Source organism: Podarcis vaucheri, assembly GCF_965113315.1.
Source record: "Podarcis vaucheri genome assembly, chromosome: 6".
In the NCBI taxonomy this organism is placed as follows: Eukaryota; Metazoa; Chordata; class Lepidosauria; order Squamata; family Lacertidae; genus Podarcis; species Podarcis vaucheri.
In genome coordinates, this window is record NC_138764.1 from 107781283 (window position 1) to 107808431 (window position 27149).

A 27149-nucleotide genomic window follows, 5' to 3' on the forward strand; every position below is an offset into this window, starting at 1 on the left:
CTACAAAGTCCCAGACGCTGCAACCTTTCTTCATAGGGAATCCTTCTCCTCCACTTTATCATTTTGGTGGCCCTTTTCTGACCATTTTCCAACTATGCAATACAGTATCCTTTCTGAGGTAAGCCGACCGGCACTGCACACAGCATTCCAGAAGCGGTGGCACCATAGATTGGTACAAGGAACTGATAGCAGCAGTTTTATTTTCACTAAGTTCTTCACCTTCCAGAGACATACAAACACAACATAAATCGCAGAATCAATAGCAGTTATGGGGCTTCTCCTCCCATGCAGGGAAGAGGGAAGGGGCTGGCGAGAGACGCGGCTTGTAGTTTTTCCCCAGCCGGAGACGCCGGAGGGCGGGGGGAGGAAGTGGGTCCGAGGCGAACCTTCCCGGAATGTGCCCGGAGGGGTTGAGGTTGCGCAAGGGGGCCTAGAGTTGCCGGGTAGCAGCAGCAGCCGCAGGGCAGGGCAGGCAGGCGGATAGAGACCCACATGGAGGTCCTGGAGGTAGGAGGCAGTGGGACTGGGGGCGTCGGTTGCTTGGCTGGGAGCCAAGGTGAGGCAGGGAGACGGCGGCAGGACTCGTTTGGCCCCGACGGCAGGACTCCTGGGTCCCATGGGGAGGAAGGCGTCAACTCTGCTCCAGGGGCTTGGGGGAGGGCGGCGGAGACGGCTTTCTAGGAAGCGAGAACCTCCAGGAGGGTCATCAGCACCCTGGACAGCCGGGAGTGGGGAAGAAAGGCAGTCCCACCCCCTCGACGGCCAGCGCTCCCTCCCACCTGCCCACCTCTCGCCCCCTCCCCGCCTCCTTTCCAAGGGGCTCAGCCATAGCAGCCCCAGGGAGGAAAAGCTTCACCAGCCTCCGCGGAGGGACTGCCTGTGAGCCCCGAGAGACAGAGAGCGTCCTCTGCAGGAAGAAGACCACGGCCTCCCCCCCCCCCCAGTCTCAACTGGGCGAAATGCGGAGATGTCAGGATTTGAGGCTTCCTTTAAGTAGGGACAATCTAGGACAGAAGAGCCGCCAACCAGATACCCCAAAAGAAAACCTGCAAGCCGGATTCAGGCACAAGAGCATTCTCCTCTCTTGCGCTTTCCGGGAACTGGGATTCGGAAGCATTATTGCCTCAAGCTATTTAGGTAGAACATAGCCATCATGGCCAAGCAGCCATTGACAGAGCATCTCCAAGCACCGCAGAATCCTAAGAAAGGGGTTCAGGTTAAAAAGGAGAGTCAAGATTGTCAAATAATTCGAAAGGCTTGGAAGTTATCTAAAATTGGGGGGGGGGGGGAGCTAAGAACCAGGCAAAGCGGGGCTGAAAAACGATAAACAAAGAGCCATCTAAAAGAGGGAAAAGGAGGTTGCAGCAGGCAAAATTTCAGGGCACCATCACCCCAGTGCACCACAAAAACAAAAGGAAAGAGCACTCTCTGCTGGCTCCCCGCAGCTGAAGGTTTTTCCAGATTGACGGCTACATTGGACAGACAGGGGACAAGAGGCGGTCGCTCTCTGGGTGGCTCCTTGCTTGGGAGCTGCTCAGTAGCTATAGGGTGGGAGGGAGAAGTGTTAGCCTAGGAGAGGGAGAAACCCGCGGTAGCCGCGGAGCAAGCACCGCGAACAGGGCGCCGAGTGCAAGTTTGGCCTTTTCAATGTGTTGAGGGAGTGGGAGATTCTTGGTTTGTTTTTGTTTTAATTTTTATTATGTATTTTGTGTTTTTTATATTTCATTTTTATTTTGTGAACCGCCCTGAGCAATACGGATGAAGGGTAAATGAACGAATAAGCGGTTTTCTTTCGTTTTTTTCCAGCGGCCGCCGAAGAACCTCTCCGTGCCGCTTTCTGGTGGCTCCGCGTGGAACAGCAGCAACAGCCCCTCCGGCTGCTTGGAGAGCGCCGACTTCCAGTACCTGCTCTTCCCCGTGGTCTACAGCCTGGTCTTCGCCTTGGGCCTGGCGGGGAACCTCTTCGTCCTGGGCTACTTCTTCCGCACCAAGTCGGCCACGGAGCCCGCCAACGTCTTCCTGGTGAACCTGGCCGCCATCGACCTGCTCTTCGTGCTGACGCTGCCCTTCCGCATTGCCTACCACGCGCTGCGCAACGACTGGGTCTTCGGCGAGGCGCTGTGCAAGGTCACCGGCTGCCTCTTCTTCGCCAACCTGTACGGCAGCTCCCTCTTCCTGGCCTGCATCTGCCTGGAGCGCTACGTGGCCGTGGTGCACCCGCTGCGCCACCTCCGGCTCCGGCAGCTGCGCTACCGGGTGGCGGCCGCCCTCGGGGTGTGGGCGGTGCTCGTCGCCGCCGTCCTGTACCTGGCGCTCCGCGGCCCGCTGACCAGCCGCTTCCCCGACGGCCGCACCGCTTGCCTGGAGAACTTCTCCTCGAGCTCCTGGCGGGGGCGCATCTCCTCCGTCAGCCTCTTCGCCGCCGCCGTGGGCTTCCTGCTGCCGCTCTCCCTCATCGGCATCTGCTACCCGCTCCTTGCCTGGCGGCTGCTGGCCGCTCCGGGGATGCAGCCCGGCTCACGAGCGGTGCGGCGCAAGGCGCTGCGCACGGTGCTGGTGGTGCTGGGCGTCTTCCTGGTCTGCTTCGCGCCCTATCACCTGGTGCAAGTGGTGCACACGTTGGGTCGCGCCGGCGTGCTGGGCGGCTGCCCGCTCATTCGCGCCACCTACGTGGCCCGCCGGCTCACCATGGCCCTCACCAGCCTCAACGCCTGCCTCGACCCGCTCGTCTACTACTTCGCCGCCGAGCGCTTTGCCTGGCAGCCCGGCTGGTGGAAATGCTGCTGCTGCTGCTGCCGCCGCCGGCTAGAAACCGCCCAGCCGTCCCTGCTGAGACTTCGCGGGCTTGTGGCCAGTAAGCAGGGATCCTCCTCGTGGGGAGAAAGCTGCGCTCCCGGGACGGCGCAGTGAGCTCTCCAGCAGATCGCTGATCGTCGGAGGTGCGCGCGCCTGCCTCCTCGGGCATTCTGGCTGCGCATTCGCCTTAGACAAGCAGCCTTAGACAAGCGTCCAGCATATTCAGGACCAGTTAAACTGCCCTGGAGGAGGTTCCTTCGCCCTCTTCAGGTTAAAGTGCTCATTTACACACCCACAGCCCGTTCGTCGCAAGGACCGTTTAAGAGATGGGAATTTGGAAGGCAGAGAGAGAGAGAGAGACTTCCCCTCCCTTGACGGGGTTTCTAGAGCTGCTGCTGCTGCTGCGAGTGTTGGGGCTTCGCAGTTGAGACCTCTTCTGAAGTCTTTGTGGCAGGCAGACTTTAACAAGGCGCAGGTACTCCCTGCTTTCTACACACCCATTAGAGCAAAGGTAGGCCACAGCCAGGCAGAAGAAGGGGAAGAGAGCATCTTTTGCAAGCAGAGGGACCCAGCTTCAATTCCTGACGTCTCCAGGAAGGGTTGAGAGAGACCGTAGGCTGAAATCTGGAGAGCTGCTGCCAGTCAGTGCAGAGAGCAATGAGCCAGATGGTCTGTCTCCAAATAAGGCAACCTTCTATCTTGCTAATGGATCGAAAAAAGGAGGAGTGCTGTATGGGCCTATGTACCCCTTTGCCTCACCCCTTCCTCAGCATCTGAGGCAACCATTCTACACACACACACACACACACACACACACACACACACACACACATGTTATGTCTGAATGGCCAAGTTTCCCAGGGAACATCCCAGCAGCCCTCATTGCCACTTGTCTGTGAGTGCAGGGGTAATAAGTGGAAGACAGAGCCTCATCTTGGCCAGCAAAGTGGGTGGGTGCTTCTAGGGAACAGTGTTAGTGTCAGAGTAATGCAGTTCAGGCAAGACACAGTATTCACATATTGCAAAGAAGATGGGGAAAGGGTTACAATATACAATATAGGTTGCTATAGGCATTGATTCTCTTGCTCCTGCCCAAATCTCTGTTTTTATTCTAGAGCCTTTCCATCACAATACCAAAACAACAACTAGCTAAACGTCAAAATATGTTAAATAACTTTATTTTGCTGGGGGGGGGGCAGAGTAAGTGACAACACATTCTACTGAGCGTGGAACATGTTGGCCTGGGAATCCCAAACCTTAAACTGTATTACAAGGCATTTTGGTTGAGACATGTTATACAGATCATTAGAAATGCAAAAGACCTTCCTTTGAGTTCAGCTTGATTCACCATCAAGGCATCAAGGCATTATTGCTTCCGAACCCATCAAGGTCATTGATTTGGAAAAGTAGCCACCTTTTCCTCCGCTCTAGTGGTATGGGGGGAAATGGAATGCAGGCCCATCCCTGGCTCCCTTCCAAAATTGTATTGTCCAGATAAATACAAACAACGTGACAGATGGACTAGCAATAGTCTAAGGTACATAAAATATTTATTTGCTAGAGGAAGACCCAAAAGAACCCAAAAGAACCCAGGTGTGGGATAAATGGCAATATATTCCTATCATTTGGTTTCAGCATTGCATTGGAGGGTCTGCAGTTCTGTGATGACCGGGCTGCACATGGGGTGCGACTGCCCATCAGCAAAAGAATTTTGGGAAACATTTCCCAAGAGTTGGGGAAACTACCACCTCCCCCCTTTTTTTGTTCTTGTTAGATCTTTAACCTAATAAATCATAACAAGCTAGCATTATAATTTGGTGGTGGAAGCTGGTTGGGGGCAAGACACTCCTAAAATGTCTAAATTTAGTAAAGGGTTAGCATTTAAGCAAACCCCCATAATTCCTGAATTTAGTAAATTGCCTAGGGGATAAGTCATTTAAGAAACAAAGGCAGAGTGATGGCCCATCAATGAAAACAATCAACCAGGGAAGCCCTGCCCTGAGTTCTGGGTATTTACATGGGCATAGACAAGATCACTGACCAGTCATGTTGGTTCTGCCCCCCCCCCACCCCGAAGAAAAATCCTGCCCTCCCCTGACAAAAATCCTGACTTTGCCTATGGTGGTTGTTTAGTTGTTTAGTCATTTAGTCATGTCCGCCTCTTGGTGACCCCATGGGCCAGAGCAGGCCAGGCACTCCTGTTTTCCACTGCCTCCCGCAGTTTGGTCAAACTCATGCTGGTAGCTTCGAGGGGTTGGGGGGGGGGCTCCCTGCTCCTGATTGCTTCTGCTGCCAAGGCCAAGCCTCCCAGCCGACCAATAGGGTGGGCTGGTGGGCGGGGCTAAATGCGTTGAAACAGCCGCTGCAACCTTCTTTTATCAGTCTGTCCCTGCTTTCTTCGGATGATGAGTGGTTGGCAGAAATCATCAGAAGTATTAAGAATTGGTTGCACCTGTGAGGGTACAGCGGCGAGCCTTTTGGCTCGGGTGGCGGTTAGGCATTGGAATATGTGTGCTGTGTTGGAGTATTGGGTATGCGCCATCATCTACCTCTCCTCTTTTGGGTATTCCATGAAGGATGCCCTGCTAGTGGCCAGGGCCATGGCACACCCCCCGGTGACATCATGGGGGAGCTTCCAGTTGTATTTGCATCAACAAGCTCCTCCCATTGGTTGTTAACCCTGATATGACTCCTGGCTGTGTGGGGTGGAGTCTTGCATTGGTGTTTCATCCAATGCCTGCCAATACTACTCACATGCTGTAACCAATAAAAGTTGTGGCCTAATTTCGCCCATTAACTTAAAATAATGTGTCTGTGTGTCTTATTATAATCCTATGTGGGTGGAGGGTCCTCGTCTCACAACACTGTCCAACCATCTCACCCTCTGTCATCCCCTTCTCCTTGTGCCCTCAGTCTTTCCCAACATCAGGGTCTTTTCCAGGGAGTCTTCTCTTCTCATGAGGGGGCCAAAGTCTTGGAGCCTCAGCTTCACGATCTGTCCTTCCAGTGAGCACTCAGGGCTGATTTCCTTCAGAATGGATAGGTTCTTTGCCTATGGTAAAGGTAAAGGTAAAGGTACCCCTGCCCGTACGGGCCAGTCGTGTCCAACTCTAGGGTTGTGCACTCATCTCACTTAAGAGGCCGGGAGCCAGCGCTGTCCGAAGACACTTCCAGGTCACGTGGCCAGCGTGACGAAGCTGCGGCTGGCAAGCCAGCACCAGCGCTGCACACGGAAACGCCGTTTACCTTCCTGCCAAAGCGATACCTATTTATCTACTTGCACTTAGGGGTGCTTTCAAACTGCTAGGTGGGCAGGAGCTGGGACTGAACGATGGGAGCTCACCCCGCCGCGGGGATTCGAACTGCCAACCTTACGATTGGCAAGTCCTAGGCACTGAGGTTTTACCCACAGTGCCACCCGCATCCCTCAGTTGCCTATGGTAGCAGAAGACAACTCCAGAATTGGGAGGGGGAAGTTTCCAGGATTACATTGGGAAATGATGTAAACCAGAGCTTTTCAACCTTTTTGATTCCATGGCTCCCTTGACCAACTGCACTCTTTCTGCTGCACCCCTGTGGGGCTCAGGAACTCACTTTGGCCACCCCTGACCTGCAGAGCTGGCAGCCTCTCACCTTTTTCTAACACCCTGCCTTGGGGAGTGTTCCCTCAGTCTCCTCTCCACTCTCCTTGGGAATCCTCTGAGCAGCTGCAGCTGCTGCCCCTGGTCCTTGATCTGCCCCCCACTCTGCCCCAAAGAGAGGTGCCTCCTCACACTGCCCACAGGGGCTTGAGAAGCACCCCTTTGCCAGTCACAGAGGCAGCATTTGCCTGGGGAGCCTGCTGCCAGGGATGCTGCAACAAACAGCTGTGCAAGCCTTTGGGAGGCAGAGATGCAAGAGGGCATCAGAGAAGGAAAGGAAGGAAAGAGGGACTGAGGCCAGAGTAGCCCACAGCACCCCTGAGCACCATTCAAGGCACCCCAGGGTGCCATGGCACACTGGTTGAAAACCACAAACCACTGATGTAAGCTAACAGGAAAAAAGATTAAGTTTTGCAAGCTTGATGGGTGGTGGTGGTGGTCAGAATATAATGTGAAAGAGACAGAGCATGGCTTATTTCTGTCTTGCATAGAAGCCTGCTGATCCTATGGGAATAATAATAATAATAATAATAATAATAATAATAATAATAATTTATTATTTATACCCAACCTATCTGGCTGCCTTCAGATGTCTTTTAAAAATAGGATAGCTGCTTATTTCCTTGACATCTGATGGGAGGACATTCCACAGGATAGGCGTCACTACCAAGAAGGCCCTCTGTTTAGTTCCCTGTAACCTCACGTCTCGCAATGAGGGACCCGCCAGAAGGCCTTTGGCACTGGAGCTCAGTGTCCAGGCTGAATGATGGGGGTGGAGACGCTCCTTCAGGTATACGGGACCGAGGCCATTTAGGGCTTTAAAGGTCAGCACCAACACTTTGAATTGTGCTCGGAAATGTTATGAGATCCAATATAGGTCTTTCAGGACCGGTGTTATATGGTTCCAGTGGCCACTCCCAGTCACCAGTCTAGCTGCCACATTCTGTATTAATTGTAGTTTCTGGGTCACCTTCAAAGGTAGCCCCACGGAGAGCACATTGCAGTAGTCCAAGCGGGAGATAACTAGAGCATGCACCACTCTGGTGTGACAGTCTGCGGGTAGTTAGTGTCTCAGCCTGCTTACCAGATGGAGTTGGTAGACAGCTGCCCTGGACACAGAATTAACCTGCACCTCCATGGACAGCTGTGAGCCCAAAATTACTCCCAGGCTGCACACCTGGTCCTTCAGGGGCACAGTTACCCTATTCAGGACCAGGGAATCCCCCACACCCGCCTGTCCCCTGTTTCCCCTCAGGGAATGTGCAGGCGACCTTGGAACAGACAGCTCACGGAAGAACCCTGACCAAACCCAAGAGGAGGCGTGTAGTGGTGATAGGGGATTCCCTACTGAGGGGAACAGAAGCAGTGATCTGTGGGCCTGACAAGATGTCTCGGGAAGTGTGCTGTCTCCCCGGGGCTAAGATCCAAGATGTAACTGAACGACTGCAAGGAATCATAAAACCCACTGACAAATACCCCTTCCTCCTGGTTCATGTGGGAACCAATGACACTGCAAGCAATAGCCTCCAGAAGATCAAAAGAGACTACGAGGCTCTGGGCAGGAAATTGAAGCAACTAAATGCACAAATTGTCATCTCGTCTGTCCTCCCAGTTGAACGACGTGGCCCAGGGAGAGAGGGGAAAATAGTGGAAGTGAACAGCTGGCTTCGCAAATGGTGTAAACAGGAACTGTTTGGATTCTTAGATCACGGACTGCAGTTTCTTGAAGATGGACTTCTGGCAAGTGATGGGCTGCACCTCACAACGGTTGGGAGAAATGTTTTTGCCAAAAATCTCAGAAACCTCATCAGGAGGGCTTTAAACTGACTAATGTGGGGGAGGGAGACAGTGCTCCTGAAGGTAGGAGTCTATCAATTAATGAAGATGATCATCCAAATGTCATAGACCAAATGGAGCAAACAGCACGCGGACCTAGTGGTGGGAGGAAAAAATCCTTAAATAAGAGACACGGGGGAATGATTAATGGACTTCAATGTCTGTACACTAATGCGCAAAGCATGGGAAATAAACAAGATGAGCTTGAGCTCTTGGTACAGCAAACTAAATATGACATAATAGGCATCACTGAAACCTGGTGGGACAAGTCCCACGATTGGAATGTAATAATGGGGGGATACAATCTATTTCAGAGAAACAGACCAGACAAGAAAGGAGGAGGAGTGGCGTTATATGTCAGGGATGTGTATACCTGTGAAGAGATCCAAGATTTAGAACCTCAAAGCCAAAGTGAGAGCATTTGGGTCAAAATTAAGGGAGAGAAGAATAACAGAGACCTCATTGTGGGAGTTTACTATAGATCCCCAAGCCAAACGGAGGACATAGATGATGCCTTCCTGGAACAGATGGCCAAGCATGCAAAAGGAAGGGAGATAGTAGTAATGGGGGACTTCAATTACCCGGATATTTGTTGGACGTCAAACTCAGCCAAGAGCATAAGGTCAAACAGATTCCTCACTGGCCTTGCAGACAACTTCATTGTCCAGAAAGTGGGAGAAGCAACAAGAGGAACAGCCATTTTAGATCTGGTCCTAACCAATGTTGATGACCTGGTTAGTGGGGTAGATGTGGAAGGATCATTAGGCGCGAGTGATCATGCTCTTCTGAAGTTTACTATACAGCGGAAAGGAGCAGCCAAGCATACTAGGACTCAATTTCTTGACTTTAACAAAGCCGATTTCATAAAACTTAGGGAAGTGCTGGGTGAGATCCCATGGACAGCAATACTAAAAGGAAAGGGAGTTCATGATGGCTGGGAGTTTGTTAAGAGGGAGATAGTAAAAGCACAACGTCAGGCATTACCAACGAGACGGAAACATGGAAGGTGCCTAAAGAAGCCAGGGTGGCTATCTAAAGAACTTTTAACTGAATTAAGATTAAAAAAGGATGTGTACAAAAAATGGAAAAGGGGGGAAACCACCAAAGAGGAATTCAAACAAATAGCCAGCACGTGTAGACACAAAGTCAGAAAAGCTAAAGCACAGAATGAACTCAGGCTTGCTAGAGAGGTTAAAAGCAACAAAAAAGGCTTTTATGGGTATGTTCGTAGCAAAAGGAAGAACAAAGAAACAGTGGGGTCACTCAGAGGAGAAGATGGTGAAATGCAAACAGGGGACACAGAAAGGGCTGAACTCCTCAATGCCTTCTTTGCCTCAGTCTTCTCCGATAAAGAAAACAATGCCCGACCTGAAGAATTTGGAGCAAATGATTCAGCAAAGGAAACACAGCCCAGTATAACTAAGGAGATAGTACAAGAATATTTGGCTAGTTTAGATGTATTCAAGTCTCCAGGGCCAGATGAACTGCATCCAAGAGTATTAAAAGAACTGGCAGATGTGATCTCAGAACCACTGGCAGTCATCTTTGAGAATTCCTGGAGAACAGGCGAAGTCCCGGCAGACTGGAGGAGGGCAAATGTTGTCCCTATTTTCAAAAAGGGGAAAAGAGAGGACCCAAATAATTACCGCCCAGTCAGTCTGACATCAATAGCAGGGAAGATTCTGGAGCAGATCATTAAGCAAACAGTCTGTGAGCACCTAGAAAGGAATGCTGTGATCACCAATAGTCAGCATGGATTTCTGAAAAATAAGTCATGTCAGACTAACCTGATCTCGTTTTTTGACAGAATTACAAGCCTGGTAGATGAGGGGAACGCAGTGGATGTAGCCTACCTTGATTTCAGCAAGGCATTTGACAAGGTGCCCCATGATATTCTTGTAAAGAAGCTGGTAAAATGCGTCTTGACTATGCTACCACTCAGTGGATTTGTAACTGGCTGACTGACCGAACCCAAAGGGTGCTCATCAATGGTTCCTCTTCATCCTGGAGAAGAGTGACTAGTGGGGTGCCACAGGGTTCTGTCTTGGGCCCGGTCTTATTCAACATCTTTATCAACGACTTGGATGATGGACTCAAGGGCATCCTGATCAAATTTGCAGATGACACCAAACTGGGAGGGGTGGCTAACACCCCAGAGGACAGGATCACACTTCAAAACGACCGTGACAGATTAGAGAACTGGGCCAAAACAAACAAGATGAATTTTAACAGGGAGAAATGTAAAGTATTGCACTTGGGCAAAAAAAATGAGAGGCACAAATACAAGATGGGTGACACCTGGCTTGAGAGCAGTACATGTGAAAAGGATCTAGGAGTCTTGGTTGACCACAAACTTGACATGAGCCAACAGTGTGACGCGGCAGCTAAAAAAGCCAATGCAATTCTGGGCTGCATCAATAGGAGTATAGCATCTAGATCAAGGGAAGTAATAGTGCCACTGTATTCTGCTCTGGTCAGACCTCACCTGGAGTACTGTGTCCAGTTCTGGGCACCACAATTCAAGAAGGACACTGACAAACTGGAACGTGTCCAGAGGAGGGCAACCAAAATGGTCAAAGGCCTGGAAACGATGCCTTATGAGGAACGGCTAAGGGAGCTGGGCATGTTTAGCCTGGAGAAGAGGAGGTTAAGGGGTGATATGATAGCCATGTTCAAATATATAAAAGGATGTCACATAGAGGAGGGAGAAAGGTTGTTTTCTGCTGCTCCAGAGAAGCGGACACGGAGCAATGGATCCAAACTACAAGAAAGAAGATTCCACCTAAACATTAGGAAGAACTTCCTGACAGTAAGAGCTGTTTGACAGTGGAATTTGCTGCCAAGGAGGGTGGTGGAGTCTCCTACTTTGGAGGTCTTTAAGCAGAGTCTTGACAACCATATGTCAGGAGTGCTCTGATGGTGTTTCCTGCTTGGCAGGGGGTTGGACTCAATGGCCCTTGTGGTCTCTTCCAACTCTATGATTCTATGATTCTATGATTCCCCAAAACAGTACTTCTGTCTTGTCAGGATTCAACCTCAATCTGTTAGCCGCCATCCATCCTCCTACTGCCTCCAGGCACTAGTACAAGGGCAAGGGACCTCTTGAACTGTAATGCTTTGAACTCTTCCATCATAGGCTCGGGTTTTTATGAAAATAAAACAGAGTGAGTGAGAGAGAAGCATATACAAAAAAATATTGATGTGAGAGGTTGAAATTGTTGTAGAAATATGCTGCTGGTTTGGGAGACCCTATGAGGCTCTTCAGTAGTCGGAAGGATGGACGAACCCCAACCAAGCAAAACCACTTCAAGCAATGGTCCTTTATTCTGTTGCAACCAGGTTCCCTATACAAATACAACAGGAGCAGGCATAGGTAGCCCCATGCAAGGCAAGTCTGGATTTCTTATACCCTCAGGATTGTGGGGGGTCCTAAACCCCATTGATCCATCATTTTTCAAGGTGAGGGGAGCTGTGTTGGTGTGGGGTGCAAGAAGGTGGAAGGGTTGCGGGCGAATTCATTTCCCCAACCCATGGAGATTGGAGATCCTGCAGAAGATGATCTTTAGCGACATGACCATCAGTTCCTTAGGATAACCATAGGGCTGCAGATGGGATGGGAGCGTCTCTCATCCGAGTTCTTTCTTCAGGGGAGGAAGCACATCTGTCCCATTAGGGCCTTCCAAGACAGAAGGAAGGAGACAAAGGGAAGAGCTAAGGGCAGGAATGTGTTTAAAGAGGGAATAGCATCTCGTTGCATTGCTTCAATAAAATATTGCATCCCAGGTACAAAGTTTCCATCCTCATTTCCATCGCTTCCACAATATTTACTCCAATTAGCAATTTCGTTAGCATCCCAGCCTTCCATGGCCTAACGCAGTCAAAGCTCCATGAAAGAATCTACCACACCAGCACCCTTGCTGACGGGGTGAACTGTGAAAGTGGCCAAGAGTACCACTATTCCTACAAGCACTCAGAAATGAAATTCAGGAGCATGTAATCCCCTGGCTCAATGTTTTCGTTTCCTCCAGAGGATCCATGTGTTTTTCATCCCCTGGTGGGATGGGATGGAGGTTTTACTTCAGAGTGATTTTTTAAGGCCTTTCCTTTCCCCTCTCAGGACCTGGCTTGGAAAATAGATGATGGGTGATGGGAGTTTGACTGCCTTACAGAAGCCAGATACAGACACAAACAAATTTTACTACCCCACTCAGTGGTGTAGCTATAGGGGTGTGGGCGGGATAGATCACCCCGGGCAGCGTTGAGTTTGCATGGTGCCCAAGCTGCAGCCTTCCATCCTGGGCACCCCCCAGCTGGTGGGCACTCCGGGGGGATGCGGAGGTAAAAACTGAAAAATGAGAAATTGAGTCTAAGAGATGCATCCTTTCCTACCAGTGTGGTAGTCTGTAACACAACAAAGATAATATGCAGACTTTCCAGCTGAATTATTCAAAGGGGGCAGGCGGTGAGTCTAGATTAGTTATTGAAACCCATACAGCCAAAGAAGTGTGGTGCATCAGCTAAGCAGGCATCTAATAACATTTGATCTCTAATAAGCTAGCATTTTGAGTATCTCTATGGACAATGGGGCTGATACACGTTCACATTCATATCACAGTGGCTAAAATAACATAATTATTATGTTGTTATGTTACGTTGGGTTCCTTGCAATTCTACATATCTATGATTCTAATTATTAGAGTCCTAAAATAAACAATTTTGTCCTCCGTCTTCATCAGCTGCACCCAATCCATCCCCCAAACCTGGCAAGACCCAGCTGGAAGAGAGAGAGACTGGCAGGCGAAAGCTTTTTCAGAATACAAAAACAGAACAGTAGTTTGCTGCCACCATTTCCTTATCTCAGAACAGCCCCGAAAAGTAACCCAAGGAAGGAAGCCGTGTTGGTCTGCCATAGTCAAAATAAAAAATTTCCTTCCAGTAGCACCTTAAAGACCAACTAAGTTAGTTCTTGGTATGAGCTTTCGTGTGCATGCACACTTCTTCGTGCATGCACACGAAAGCTCATACCAAGAACTAACTTAGTTGGTCTTTAAGGTGCTACTGGAAGGAATTTTTTTATTTTGACTAAGGAAGGAAATTAGTTTTCAACTTTACCGGGCTGCCCCACACTGTGTCACTTTACGACTGTGTCACTTTACTGTGACACAGACAGAAATCCAACAGGCTCTGGTAGGCGACTAAAGGGTTCAGCTCCCCGGCAGAAAGGCACAAAAGACAGAAGCAGGAAAAAAAATCATTTTTCCAGAATTTATTTAAAAAAGAAAGATTATTCAGAACATAAAAGTTGGCACATCTCTTACAAATCCCAAACAGAAAATAAAAACATTGTTTAATATAGCTAACTACAGAACATACTCACAAGGAGAACGAAAGTACGAAACAAAACAGTTCAAAGGCGCTCTTGACTGACTCCGCACCTCCCCTCTGCATGACAATGGTTTCACATGGCAAAGTGTGCTAGGCGAGGACTTCTGCTTGGCAAGATGGGCTGCCTAGCAAGATAGGCTGCTGCAAATTGCAAGTTAGTTTCCTAACGTTTTATCCCCTTTGAACCCACATGGATTCAAAACTCAAAAGCCAATCAGTTCTTTAGATTAATTAGCAATTCACCAATGGTTACATAGAAGAACAATAACTCAGGCTTGTTAGGAGGCTTGGCAGCTGAATCCTGTTTATGGAGATATGAAAGGAACATTTCGTCCAAAGATTACCATAATAAAGGACAAAAGTGGTAAGGACCTAACAGAAGCAGAAGACATCAAGAAGAGGTGGCAAGAATACACAGAGGAATTATACCAGAAACATATGGATGTCTCGTACAGCCCAGGTAGTGTGGCTGCTGACCTTGAGCCAGACATCCTGGAGAGTGAAGTCAAATGGGCCTTAGAAAGCACTGCAAATAACAAGGCCAGTGGAAGTGATGGTATTCCAGCTGAACTATTTAAAATTTTAAAAGATGATGCTGTTAAGGTGCTACACTCAATATGCCATCAAGTTTGGAAAACTCAGCAGTTGCCAGAGGATTGGAGAAGATCAGTCTACATCCCAATCCCAAAGAAAGGCAGTGCCAAAGAATGCTCCAACTACTGCACAATTTCACTCATTTCACACGCTAGCCCTGAGCTAGGAAACAGCAGGGCTTGAGCTGACCTCTTTGAATTCCGAGGTGCCAGAAGAGAGCCCAGCTTCCATTTGCCGTAAGGCCTATTATGGGCTGGCATTGAAGTCACAATGGCCCCTGCCAAAGCTGGCTTCTTCAAAGTACATTTACAAGCCATTCTGAGGCTGCCTACTCAGAAGCTCAAAAGTGGTTACTTCTTCTTTTTTTACAATTATATTTTATTGTTTCAATATTTTAAAAAACATATACAGTCAAAACACAATTTTGACTTTTCTCTTATTTTTTCATTAGAATCATAGAATCATAGAGTTGGAATAGACCACGAGGGCCATTGAGTCCAACCCCCTGCCAAGCAGGAAACACCATCAGAGCACTCCTGACATATGGATGTCAAGCCTCTGCTTAAAGACCTCCAAAGTAGGAGACTCCACCACACTCCTTGGCAGCAAATTCCACTGCCAAACAACTCTTACTGTCAGGAAGTTCTTCCTAATGTTTAGGTGGAATCTTCTTTCTTGTAGTTTGGATCCATTGCTCCGTGTCCGCTTCTCTGGAGCAGCAGAAAACAACCTTTCTCCCTCCTGATTAGCTGATTAGCTGTTCTCCCTGTGCAAAGGTCAGAGGGGGCAGGGTTTCTGTTGAGGCAGGTGATTAGCTGTGGGAGGAGATTATCAGACCTAGCAGGGCAGCGGCGCGCGCAGTTTGATCCATCTTTTAGATTTAGGGGAGCTAGTCTCAAACGTTTGTTGGGGGAGACATAGGTTTTTGTGTGTGGGGGGGTTATTTGTCCTGTCTTCACGCTTTTTATGATGGAGGACCGCTGTAGCCACCCCCAATGACACGTTCTCAAGATGGAGGGGGAGGGAACAGCTGCAGTCACCTGCGGTTCCTGCACAATGTTTGCCATCTTGCCAAAGGTTGCAGGCAGCTTTACCTGCAGCAATTGCATGTTGATTGCCCTCTTAGAAGACAAAGTCCAGCAACTGGAGGAACGTGTAGCTACGCTCCAAAAAATTAGAGAGCTGGGGCTCTTCTTGGAAGCAACAGAGCACACCGTCTCCACCAAGGAGGAGACAGGGGACTCCCCTGAGAAGGAGGCTAGTTCACCAACACAGGAGCCAGATATATGGAGAAACGTGACTCAAAGAAGTAGGAGGCCCAGGGTTCGCTCTGATTGTTTAGAAATACACAATCGCTTTGAGGTCCTCTCCCCTAGCATGGAAGACGAAGAGCATTTGAGGATCTCTCCCTCATTACAGTCGATCAGGTATATGAAGACGAGCAGCAAAGTCAGTCCTCAGGGAATGTGCAGGCGACCTTGGAACGGACAGCTCACGGAAGAACCCTGACCAAACCTAAGAGGAGGCGTGTAGTGGTGATAGGGGATTCCCTACTGAGGGGAACAGAAGCAGTGATCTGTGGGCCTGACAAGATGTCTCGGGAAGTGTGCTGTCTCCCCGGGGCTAAGATCCAAGATGTAACTGAACGACTGCAAGGAATCATAAAACCCACAGTCATCTTTGAGAATTCGTGGAGAACAGGGGAAGTCCCGGCAGACTGGAGGAGGGCAAATGTTGTCCCTATTTTCAAAAAGGGGAAAAGAGAGGACCCAAATAATTACCGCCCAGTCAGTCTGACATCAATACCAGGGAAGATTCTGGAGCAGATCATCAAGCAAAAAGTCTGTGAGCACCTAGAAAGGAATGCTGTGATCACCAATAGTCAGCAAAATAAGTCATGTCAGACTAACCTGATCTCACTTTTTGACAGAATTACAAGTCTGGTAGATGAAGGGAACGCAGTGGATGTAGCCTACCTTGATTTCAACAAGGCATTTGACAAGGTGCCCCATGATATTCTTGTAAAGAAGCTGGTAAAATGCGGTCTTGACTATGCTACCACTCAGTGGATTTGTAACTGGCTGACTGACCGAACCCAAAGGGTGCTCATCAATGGTTCCTCTTCATCCTGGAGAAGAGTGACTAGTGGGGTGCCACAGGGTTCTGTCTTGGGCCCGGTCTTATTCAACATCTTTATCAACGACTTGGATGATGGACTCAAGGGCATCCTGATCAAATTTGCAGATGACACCAAACTGGGAGGGGTGGCTAACACCCCAGAGGACAGGATCACACTTCAAAACGACCTTGACAGATTAGAGAACTGGGCAAAAACAAACAAGATGAATTTTAACAGGGAGAAATGTAAAGTATTGCACTTGGGCAAAAAAATTGAGAGGCACAAATACAAGATGGGTGACACCTGGCTTGAGAGCAGTACATGTGAAAAGGATCTAGGAGTCTTGGTTGACCACAAACTTGACATGAGCCAACAGTGTGACGCAGCAGCTAAAAAAGCCAATGCAATTCTGGGCTGCATCAATAGGAGTATAGCATCTACCGTATTTTTTGCACCATAACACTCACTTTTTCCTCCTAGAAAGTAAGGGGAAATGTCTGTGCGTGTTATGGAGCGAATGCCTGCAGGTGGCGGGGGGGGGGATCTGCTGCAGTTGTGAGCAGAGGATCCATGGTTCCCCTTCCTTCCCTCCTCCGTGGTTACAAAGCATGGATCCACATGGATCCTCAGGATTTTTGCATTGGGCTACTCCAAACTCACTGTCAGATCACATGTCTGTGGCCACAGCATGAACGACAAAAATCATATATCCACTATTTCGTTTAGAATATTTTTTTCTTGTTTTCCTCCTCTAAAAACTTCGTGCATGTTATGGTCTGGTGCCTGTTATAGAGCGAAAAATACGGTAGATTAAGGGAAGTAATAGTGCCACTGTATTCTGCTCTGGTCAGACCTCACCTGGAGTACTGTGTCCAGTTCTGGGCACCACAATTCAAGAAGGACACTGACAAACTGGAACGTGTCCAGAGGAGGGCAACCAAAATGGTCAAGGGCCTGGAAACGATGCCTTATGATGAACGGCTAAGGGAGCTGGGCATGTTTAGCCTGGAGAAGAGGAGGTTAAGGGGTGATATGATAGCCGTGTTCAAATATATAAAAGGATGTCACATAGAGGAGGGAGAAAGGTTGTTTTCTGCTGCTCCAGAGAAGCGGACACGGAGCTATGGATCCAAACTACAAGAAAGAAGATTCCACCTAAACATTAGGAAGAACTTCCTGACAGTAAGAGCTGTTTGACAGTGGAATTTACTGCCAAGGAGTGTGGTGGAGTCTCCTACTTTGGAGGTCTTTAAGCAGAGGCTTGACAACCATATGTCAGGAGTGCTCTGATGGTGTTTCCTGCTTGGCAGGGGGTTGGACTCGATGGCCCTTGTGGTCTCTTCCAACTCTATGATTCTATGATTCTATGTATCTAAGAGGTCTCCTTTCCACTGACATCATCATTCCATCATGTTGTCATAATGCTGTGACCTCATGTCTCCAGGGGCTTGGCGGCCGTTAGCAACGCTGGTACACAGCAACCGTTTGAAAGAGTGAGTGTGTTTTCTTTTTCTCCCCAAAGTCAGTGTGGTATATTTAGTTTTAATTTGGCATTTGTGTTCCCTTTTAATAAGAATAAGAATAAGAATAAGAATAAGAATAAGAATAAGAATAAGAATAAGAATTTTTTATTTGTATCCTGCCCTCCCCGGCTGAGGCCGGGCTCAGAGCGGCTAACATCATAAAAAAACCCCAGGAAGGACCTTTTAGGCAGAATTTTGTTCCAAAGCCAGAACCATTCAGCTCTTTCAGGAGCTGGCCAGGGTAAAATGGAGAAATTGGAGACAGAGGCCTGTTCAGAGCTATTTGTGGTGGTGTCATTACAACCCATGGAATTCCTTACTAATTAAATGTCTCCCTGATTTCACAAGAGGAATAACCATGCTCTATATAGCTCATGTCTGGGAAAAGGTGGCATTTCCCCAAGGTCTTACCATGAGGGTGCAGTAAATGAGAATTGGCCCCTAACAGCTTGCTTGGTTCCCTCCCCTGTACGTTTTAGGCTCACGTTCCCTTTTTCTCTGGGATGCGGTGCAGGCCGTGATTTGGGCTGACTTCCCAGAGAGCCTCTGTTGTAAATAAAAATTGCCCTTTTCCCTTATGGGGTATCCAAGAGCCCATATAGAGTCCTTACATAGGTTCCCTATTGGTAGGAGAAGATAACAGAGGCCAACCAGAGAATATTGAGAAGCAAGGCAGCTAGTAAGCTTGATCTTTATTGATGGACTCTTGAAATTGCCACCCTGTATCATACATACATCACAGAAGGGGTGTAACCTAAGACCACCCCTCAGATACATCACACCTACATCACAGACAAGGCGGTCTAAACAGAAATTTAATGTTGTTTTTGTCCTTGTTTATCTCCTGTCTGGCAGGTTACTTGATTGGATTGCCTGGGGAGCCTGGCCAGTCTTTTGTAATGATAAATACGGTAGTTCCTGGGCCAGGTCACAGGCTCACACCCTATTCAAACACAGACATACCCTTAAGACAGGATTTGTGAAGGAAAAGACAATGGGGAGGCTTTTCCAGTTTGACCTTGCAGAGAAAACATTTGCTCAGTTTAGGAATCAAAATGGCTTCGGGTCGGTCTTCCTGTGCTGATCTATGTACGTGCGCCTATCACACCATCACATGAGCGGTGTGAGTTTTTCAACCGCATTCTAAATGACATACAGCATTACCAAAACAATAAACAGAATATCCAGTCAATCTTCAGTACAGTGGTGCCTCGCAAGACGAAATTAATTCGTTCCGCAAGTCTCTTCGTCTTGAGGTTTTTTCGTCTTGCGATGCACGGTTTCCCATAGGAATGCATTGAAAATCAATTAATGCGTTCCTAGGGAAACCGCCTTCAGACCAGGTCCGGGGACAGTCTTTCCCCGGACCTCTTCTGAAGGCTGGGGGGGGGGGACAAGGGCTTTTCTTCCCACCTCCAGCATTTTAAAAAACCCTGGGACAGCGGAGGACTTCTCCGCTGTCCGGGGCGATCTTAAAATGCTGGCGGGCGGCATTTTAAAATGGCCCCGGACAGCGGAGGACTTCTCCGCTGTCCGGGGCGATTTAAAAGCCCCTGGGAAGGCAGGCAGGGGGGACAAAGACTTTCGCCCCCTGCCCGCCTTCAGAAGGTGTCCCCGCCCCCCCTCCCCACTTTCCGAAGTGGGGCAGGTGACCCCGCCCCCCCTTCGGAACAGCGTTTAAAAATGCTGGGGGTCGGGAGCAGCCTATTGATGCAGCCCAGAATTGCATTGGCTTTTTTAGCTGCCGCGTCACACTGTTGGCTCATGTCAAGTTTGTGGTCAACCAAGACTCCTAGATCCTTCTGCTGCTTCTTCTTCTGCACCAGTACAATCAAAACCAAGAGGAATGTCGACAGAAGAGGCCTTAGTGGTTGCATGAAATAAGATAAATGATTCATTGGAACAGCTTAATAAGAAAGCGGATGCGACAAATGTGAAAGTGGATGCTGCAACTATTAAAATCGACTTAAATACAGAAAGTATAAATAACTTGGGACAAAAGGTGAACACCAATATAGAAACCATCCAGAAACTGATACAGGAATCTACTTTGATACGGCAGACTGCGGAGGAAGCTAGCGAGAAAGCCATTGCTGCTGAATGTAAAGTAACACAACTGGAGAGAGAGAGAGTCCCAGCGCCACAGAGGCAACTTGATGAACATAAGTTGACGCTTGCTATGATTGAACTTAAAGAAAAACAGATGAATCTGAGGATTAGAGCCCTACCTGAATTGGAGAAGGAAAGTTTGACAGACTTTCTCACACAGGAATTTGCTGACCTTTGGGACTTGGACTTGGGTCAAGAAGAGTTTAGAATTGTGAGGGCCTTCAGACTTGGAAGAGGAGGGAAAAAAGAGAAGAATAGAATAAGAGACTGCTTGATCACCCTTCGAACTAAAGAAGAGAGAGATAGAATCTTGAGCTGGCACTACCAGAAGAACTTAGAAGTACAACAGTCAAGAGTGGAAATTTTTTAAGACGTCTCCAAACATCTTTTGGATCTTAGGCCTAACTATGGAGATATTGTTGCCCTGCTGAGAAGGAATAAAATCATCTTTAGGTGGGAGTTTCCCCAAGGTCTATCGTTCGATTTCAAAGGAAGGAAAATAAAAATAAGATCAGTAGAAGAGAAAGTAAAGTTTTTGTATAAATACGAAGAAGATCTGCAGAAGGAACTTGGAAAAGAGCCAAGAGCATTGGATAGAAGATCACCAGATAGAGGACTAGAGCAAGGAGCATCAGATAGAAGATCACCAAACAGGGGAATATTGGATATATCAGCATTATCCTTTGGACTGGATCTCCCAGTGAACGTGTCACCACCACCACCAACAAAAGAAGAGCAAGCATTGGGTGCTGTTGGAGGAATATCAAAGTAATTACATGATGGCGTTGCAGGTTTCGAGCTGGAATGTGAATGGACTGAACTCTCCAGAAAAAAGGCGGAGAGTATGTCATTTATTGAAAAAAGAACATTTGGACTTGATTTGTTTACAAGAAACACATGTGATAAGGCTACACAGGAAAATATTAAGTAATAAAAGACTGGGCCAAGAATTTATCTCATCAAAGTTAAAAAAAGAGGAGTGGTCCTTTATGCAAAGGAGAGCCTATCACCGAAATTCATATTCAAAGATGACCAAGGAAGATTTGTTGCAATTGAAATTCAATCACAAGGAGAGAAATTTCTGATCATAGGTATTTATGCACCAAATGAAGGAAAATCGGAGTTCTATAAGAAGCTACACGAGACTCTGATGGACTACATGGACTATAATATGATCTTGATGGGAGACATGAATGGAGTGGTGTCTACAAATATGGACAAGGCACAGAGACAGGTAGTCACCAAAGATGGCAGACTACCAAAAACCTTTTTCGACATGACTGAAAATATGGATTTAGTTGACATTTGGAGAATGAAGAACCCTCTGGGAAGAGAGGGAACTTTCTTCTCTGAGGCTAAAATGACATGGACAAGAATTGACCAAATCTGGGTAACCAGGGGATTGGCTCCGAAGATCAGCAAAGTGGAGATTTGCCCCAAAACTTGTTCTGACCATAATGCCGTGAAGATGGAAATGAAATTGATGCCAATTGGTTCCTTTAGATGGAGGATGAACGATAGTTTGTTCAGGAATGAAGAGGTGACCAAAAAGGCCCAAAAAAACTCTAAGAGACTGTTTCGAGATAAACATTCAAGTCTCCAGGGCCAGATGAACTGCATCCAAGAGTATTAAAAGAACTGGCAGATGTGATCTCAGAACCACTGGCAGTCATCTTTGAGACTTCCTGGAGAACAGGCGAAGTCCCGGCAGACTGGAGGGGGGCAAATGTTGTCCCTATTTTCAAAAAGGGGAAAAGAGAGGACCCAAATAATTACCGCCCAGTCAGTCTGACATCAATACCAGGGAAGATTCTGGAACAGATCATTAAGCAAACAGTCTGTGAGCACCTAGAAAGGAATGCTGTGATCACCAATAGTCAGCATGGATTTCTGAAAAATAAGTCATGTCAGACTAACCTGATCTCGTTTTTTGACAGAATTACAAGCCTGGTAGATGAAGGGAACACAGTGGATGTAGCCTACCTTGATTTCAGCAAGGCATTTGACAAGGTGCCCCATGATATTCTTGTAAAGAAGCTGGTAAAATGCGGTCGTGACTATGCTATCACTCAGTGGATTTGTAACTGGCTGACTGACCGAACCCAAAGGGTGCTCATCAATGGTTCCTCTTCATCCTGGAGAAGAGTGACTAGTGGGGTGCCACAGGGTTCTGTCTTGGTCCTAGTCTTATTCAACATCTTTATCAACGGCTTGGATGATGGACTCAAGGGCATCCTGATCAAATTTGCAGATGACACCAAACTGGGAGGGGTGGCTAACACCCCAGAGGACAGGATCACATTTCAAAACGACCTTGACAGATTAGAGAACTGGGCCAAAACAAACAAGATGAATTTTAACAGGGAGAAATGTAAAGTATTGCACTTGGGCAAAAAAAATGAGAGGCACAAATACAAGATGGGTGACACCTGGCTTGAGAGCAGTACATGTGAAAAGGATCTAGGGGTCTTGGTTGACCACAAACTTGACATGAGCCAACAGTGTGACGTGGCAGCTAAAAAAGCCAATGCAATTCTGGGCTGCATCAATAGGAGTATAGCATCTAGATCAAGGGAAGTAATAGTGCCACTGTATTCTGCTCTGGTCAGACCTCACCTGGAGTACTGTGTCCAGTTCTGGGCACCACAATTCAAGAAGGACACTGACAAATTGGAACGTGTCCAGAGGAGGGCAACCAAAATGGTCAAAGGCCTGGAAACGATGCCTTATGAGGAACGGCTAAGGGAGCTGGGCATGTTTAGCCTGGAGAAGAGGAGGTTAAGGGGTGATATGATAGCCATGTTCAAATATATAAAAGGATGTCACATAGAGGAGGGAGAAAGGTTGTTTTCTGCTGCTCCAGAGAAGCGGACACGGAGCAATGGATCCAAACTACAAGAAAGAAGATTCCACCTAAACATTAGGAAGAACTTCCTGACAGTAAGAGCTGTTTGACAGTGGAATTTGCTGCCCAGGAGTGTGGTGGAGTCTCCTCCTTTGGAGGTCTTTAAGCAGAGGCTTGACAACCATATGTCAGGAGTGCTCTGATGGTGTTTCCTGCTTGGCAGGGGGTTGGACTCGATGGCCCTTGTGGTCTCTTCCTACTCTATGATTCTATGATTCTATGATTCTTTTTCCTTCCATTTCTGTGCATATAGAATCCTAGCTGCTGTTGTTACATATAGAAACAACTTTAACTAATTATAACGAATAGCAGGTCACCACAACCAAAAACTGCAGTATCTCTAGCCCACCATTGCAATGATAAACTCTAAAAATATAATTGAGACAAGACAATTTAAGGAAAATTCATCAGAAACTATTCTTTTTTTTTTTTATACTTTTTATTAAGTTTTCTTCATCATACACAACCAAAGAAGAAAAAAGGAAGAACCCCCTCCAAAGAAAAACAATACACATTAAAAAACATTAAGTAAGAATAAAAGATTAGAAAAAAAGAAAAGAAAAGATACATACAAACAATTTACTAATAACAACTTCCTTCCCTTCTGATTTCGGATTCCTACCTTTAATGATTTCAGTCTAACAGCTGGTATAGGATCTTTAATTGTAACATTGGAAGATTAGGTCAAACCTACTGTAGTTGATAAGCTGCTAAAATTACTATTGAAATAAACCATAAATTTGTTCCAGTCTTCTTTTAGCTTTGTATTTTTTTGATTTCTAATTCTTTGTGTCATTTTCGCCATTTCTATAAAGCCATAAAGTTTCAGTTGCCAATCTTTCACCGTTGGTAAGGTTGGGTTTTTCCAATTCTGGGCAATTAACATTCTAGCCGCCGCTGTTGCGTATTGGAATAAGGTTTTGTCCTTTTCCGGTATTTCTTTTCCCACCATCCCTAGTAAGAAGGCCTCTGGTTTTTTGGGGAATGTGAGTCTAAATATTTTTTTTAATTCGTCATATATCTGATTCCAAAATTTTCTTACTCCCTCACAAGTCCACCACATATGTATGAAATTCCCTTCATTTGTTTTGCATCTCCAGCAGGCCTTGTTACCAGTCTTATACATCCTATTTAATTTTTCTGGGGTTAAATACCATCTATATATCATTTTCTCTAAGTTTTCTCTAATAGCAGCACTTGCTGTAAATTTTATTCCCTCATTCCATAATTTTAACCATTTCTCCTGTTCTATATTATATCCTAAGTCTCTTGCCCACTTTACCGTGACTTCTTTAATTTCTACTTCTTTTGTATCCCATTCTAGTAAGATATTATACATTTTAGATAGCAGCTTAGATCTACTTTCGATTATTTCAATTTGGAATTTTGATTTCTTTTCACTCATTCCTGCTTTCTTATCTTCCGTCCATCTTGCATTGATTTGATGATAATGTATCCAGCCCTTCAATTTCCCTTGCAGCTCCTCATACGGTCTTAATTTCCAGCCTTCGTGGGATCTTATCAGTAAATCTTCATATGTTAGGTTTTGTTCGTCCAAATTTGTTTTCTTAAATGATAAAATATCTGTTGGGGATAGCCACCAGGGTGTTTTAGGTTCTAACAGTTTTTTGTTTCTTTCCCAAACTTCATATATCGGACCTCTGATAATATGGTTCGTAAAACTCTTATGAACTTTTCCTTTACTTGACCAGAGGTAGGCATGCCATCCAGACCTGTTTTCTACACCTTCAAGTTCCAATAAGTCTTTGTTTTCCAGAGTTATCCAATCCTTCACCCAGCATAAGCAGGCCGCTTCGTAATACAATCTTAGGTTGGGTACCGCCAGTCCTCCTCTCTCCTTTCGATCTGTGAGTAGTTTATATCTAATCCTTGGCCTCCTTCCCTGCCATATAAACCTAGAGAGTACTTTCTGCCAGTCTTTGAATATTTTAGTCCCTCTGATAACCGGAATGTTCTGGAAGAGGAACAACATCTTAGGAAGAATATTCATTTTTATTGCCTCCATCCTGCCAAGCCACGAAAGGTTTACTCTGTTCCAGACGTCCAGATCTTTTTTAACTTTGTTCCAGGTTGTTGTGTAGTTGTCTTCAATTAAGTTTATATTTTTAGGTGTGAGCCAAATACCTAGATATTTTATTTTTTTGGTTACTTCAATTCCATGTTGTCTCTCTAGTTTCCCTTTTATCTCGTTTCTCAAATTCTTTGTTAAGATCTTGGTCTTTGATCTATTCAATTTGAATCCAGCTAGCCTGCCATATTCTTCTAATATTTCCAACGCCTTCTCAGTGCTTCTTAACGGTTCTTCTAAAGACAACATTAGGTCGTCTGCGTAAGCTTTTAGTTTAAACTCCCTTGATCCTATTTTTATCCCTCGTACGTTCGATGTTGATCTTATTTTATTTGCTAGAACTTCCAATACCATAATGAACAAAAGCGGGGAGAGGGGACAGCCTTGCCTGGTTCCTTTTTCGATTTGGAATGTATCTGTAAGATTATTATTTATCACCAGTTTGGCTGACTGTTTTGAATATATTGCCTGTATTCCTTTCAGGAATTCACCCTCTATCCCTGCTTCTTCCATGGTTTTTAATAAAAACGACCAAGAGACATTATCAAACGCTTTTTCTGCGTCTATGAAAACCAAGGCCGCTGGTATGTCATTGTTGATTTCCAAATATTCGATTAGGTTTATAATATGTCTCACATTATCTTTCAGGAATCTGTTCGGTAAAAAGCCTGCTTGGTCCTTGTGTATTAAATGTATCAAGCATTTTTTTAATCTGTTTGCCATAATGTCGGCAAATATTTTATAATCGTTGTTCAGTAAAGATATTGGCCTGTAATTTTTAATACACATTTTATCTGCATCTGGTTTTGGGATTAGTGTTATAAAGGCTTCCCTCCACGACTCAGGTATTTTCCCTCCTTTTAAGATGTTGTTCATAGTATCACGTAGCGTCGATGATAGCTGATTTTCCAGAACTTTATAGTATTTGGCCGAAAGACCATCCGGGCCTGGAGCTTTTCCTATTTTCATTTTTTTTATGGCATTTTGGACCTCTTCTATACTAATGGGTTTATTTAGCTGAGATCTTTCATCCTCTGTAATGGTCTTCCCTTTATGACTCTTCAGGTATCTATCTATTTGTATTATATCCTCTTCCCCTTTCTTATATAGTTCCTCATAAAACTCGAGAAACTTCTTTCGTATTCTTATGGGATCTACTATCAGATCTTCCTCTACCTTTATTTTATTTATCATATTCTGTTTCTGTCTTTTCCTCAATTGCCAGGCTAAAAATTTCCCTATTTTATTCGCTGACTCAAAATATCTCTGCTTCATTAGTTTGATTTTCCATTCAATTTCTTGACTCGTCAGCATCGAATATTGTGTTTGTAGCAGTTTTATTGTTCGGATGCTTTGCTCGTCCTTCGGATGGTCTATTAATTTTTTCTCATATTCTCTTAGTTGCTTAAGAATCTCTTCCTTCTTCTGCTGTCTTATCTTCCTTTTGTAGTTATTTTGCTGAATAAATAGGCCTCTTGCTACCGCCTTGCTGGCGTCCCACACCACTTCTATGTTTGTTCCTGTGTTCAAATTTAAATCAAAGTACTCTTTTAGAGTATTTTTAGCCTTTTCCAAAACGTCATCATTTTCTAGTAGATATTCATTTAGTCTCCACCTGAAGCTTCCCTGTGTGATGCCTTTGATTTCTAGAGTTATCTGGCTATGATCTGAAAAAGTTCTTGGATGGATTTCACAACTTATTGCTCTTAAGGTAAGTGCTCGCGATGTCCAAATTTGATCTATTCTGCTCCAACTTTTATACACTTCTGAAAAAAAAGTAAACTGTTTTTCTATCGGATGTAGATATCTCCATATGTCTATTAGATCTAGGTTTTCTTCCAGGTCTTGAAATGATTTTGGCAGCTTCCCTTGCTTTCGTTTTCTGCTTTCGGTTAATCTATCAATTTCTGATGACGGCACCGCATTAAAGTCTCCCAATAATATCATCTTGTTATCCTCTAACTCTATTAGAACTTGTTCTAATTTCTTAAAAAACTCAGGTCTGTTTGTATTTGGGGCATAGATGTTCACTACATTAATCTTTTCTCCCTGGAAATTGATTTGAACCCCTAATATCCTCCCCTCCTCATCTTTATATATCATTTTTGGCTCCCATTTTTCCTTCACATATATTGCTACTCCTCTTTTTTTT

General features: G+C 46.1%; 1 protein-coding gene across 1 annotated transcript; it reads left to right on the plus strand.

Moving 5' to 3' along the window:
• Nucleotides 1-451: 451 nt before the first annotated feature.
• LOC309535448 (lysophosphatidic acid receptor 6-like) lies at nucleotides 452-2989 on the plus strand. Its single transcript, XM_082228524.1, has 2 exons — nucleotides 452-507; nucleotides 1807-2989. Exons 1-2 carry the CDS (start codon nucleotides 493-495, stop codon nucleotides 2908-2910), a joined length of 1119 nt encoding a protein of 372 aa, XP_082084650.1. The 5' UTR covers nucleotides 452-492; the 3' UTR covers nucleotides 2911-2989.
• The last annotated feature ends 24160 nt before the right edge of the window (nucleotides 2990-27149 follow it).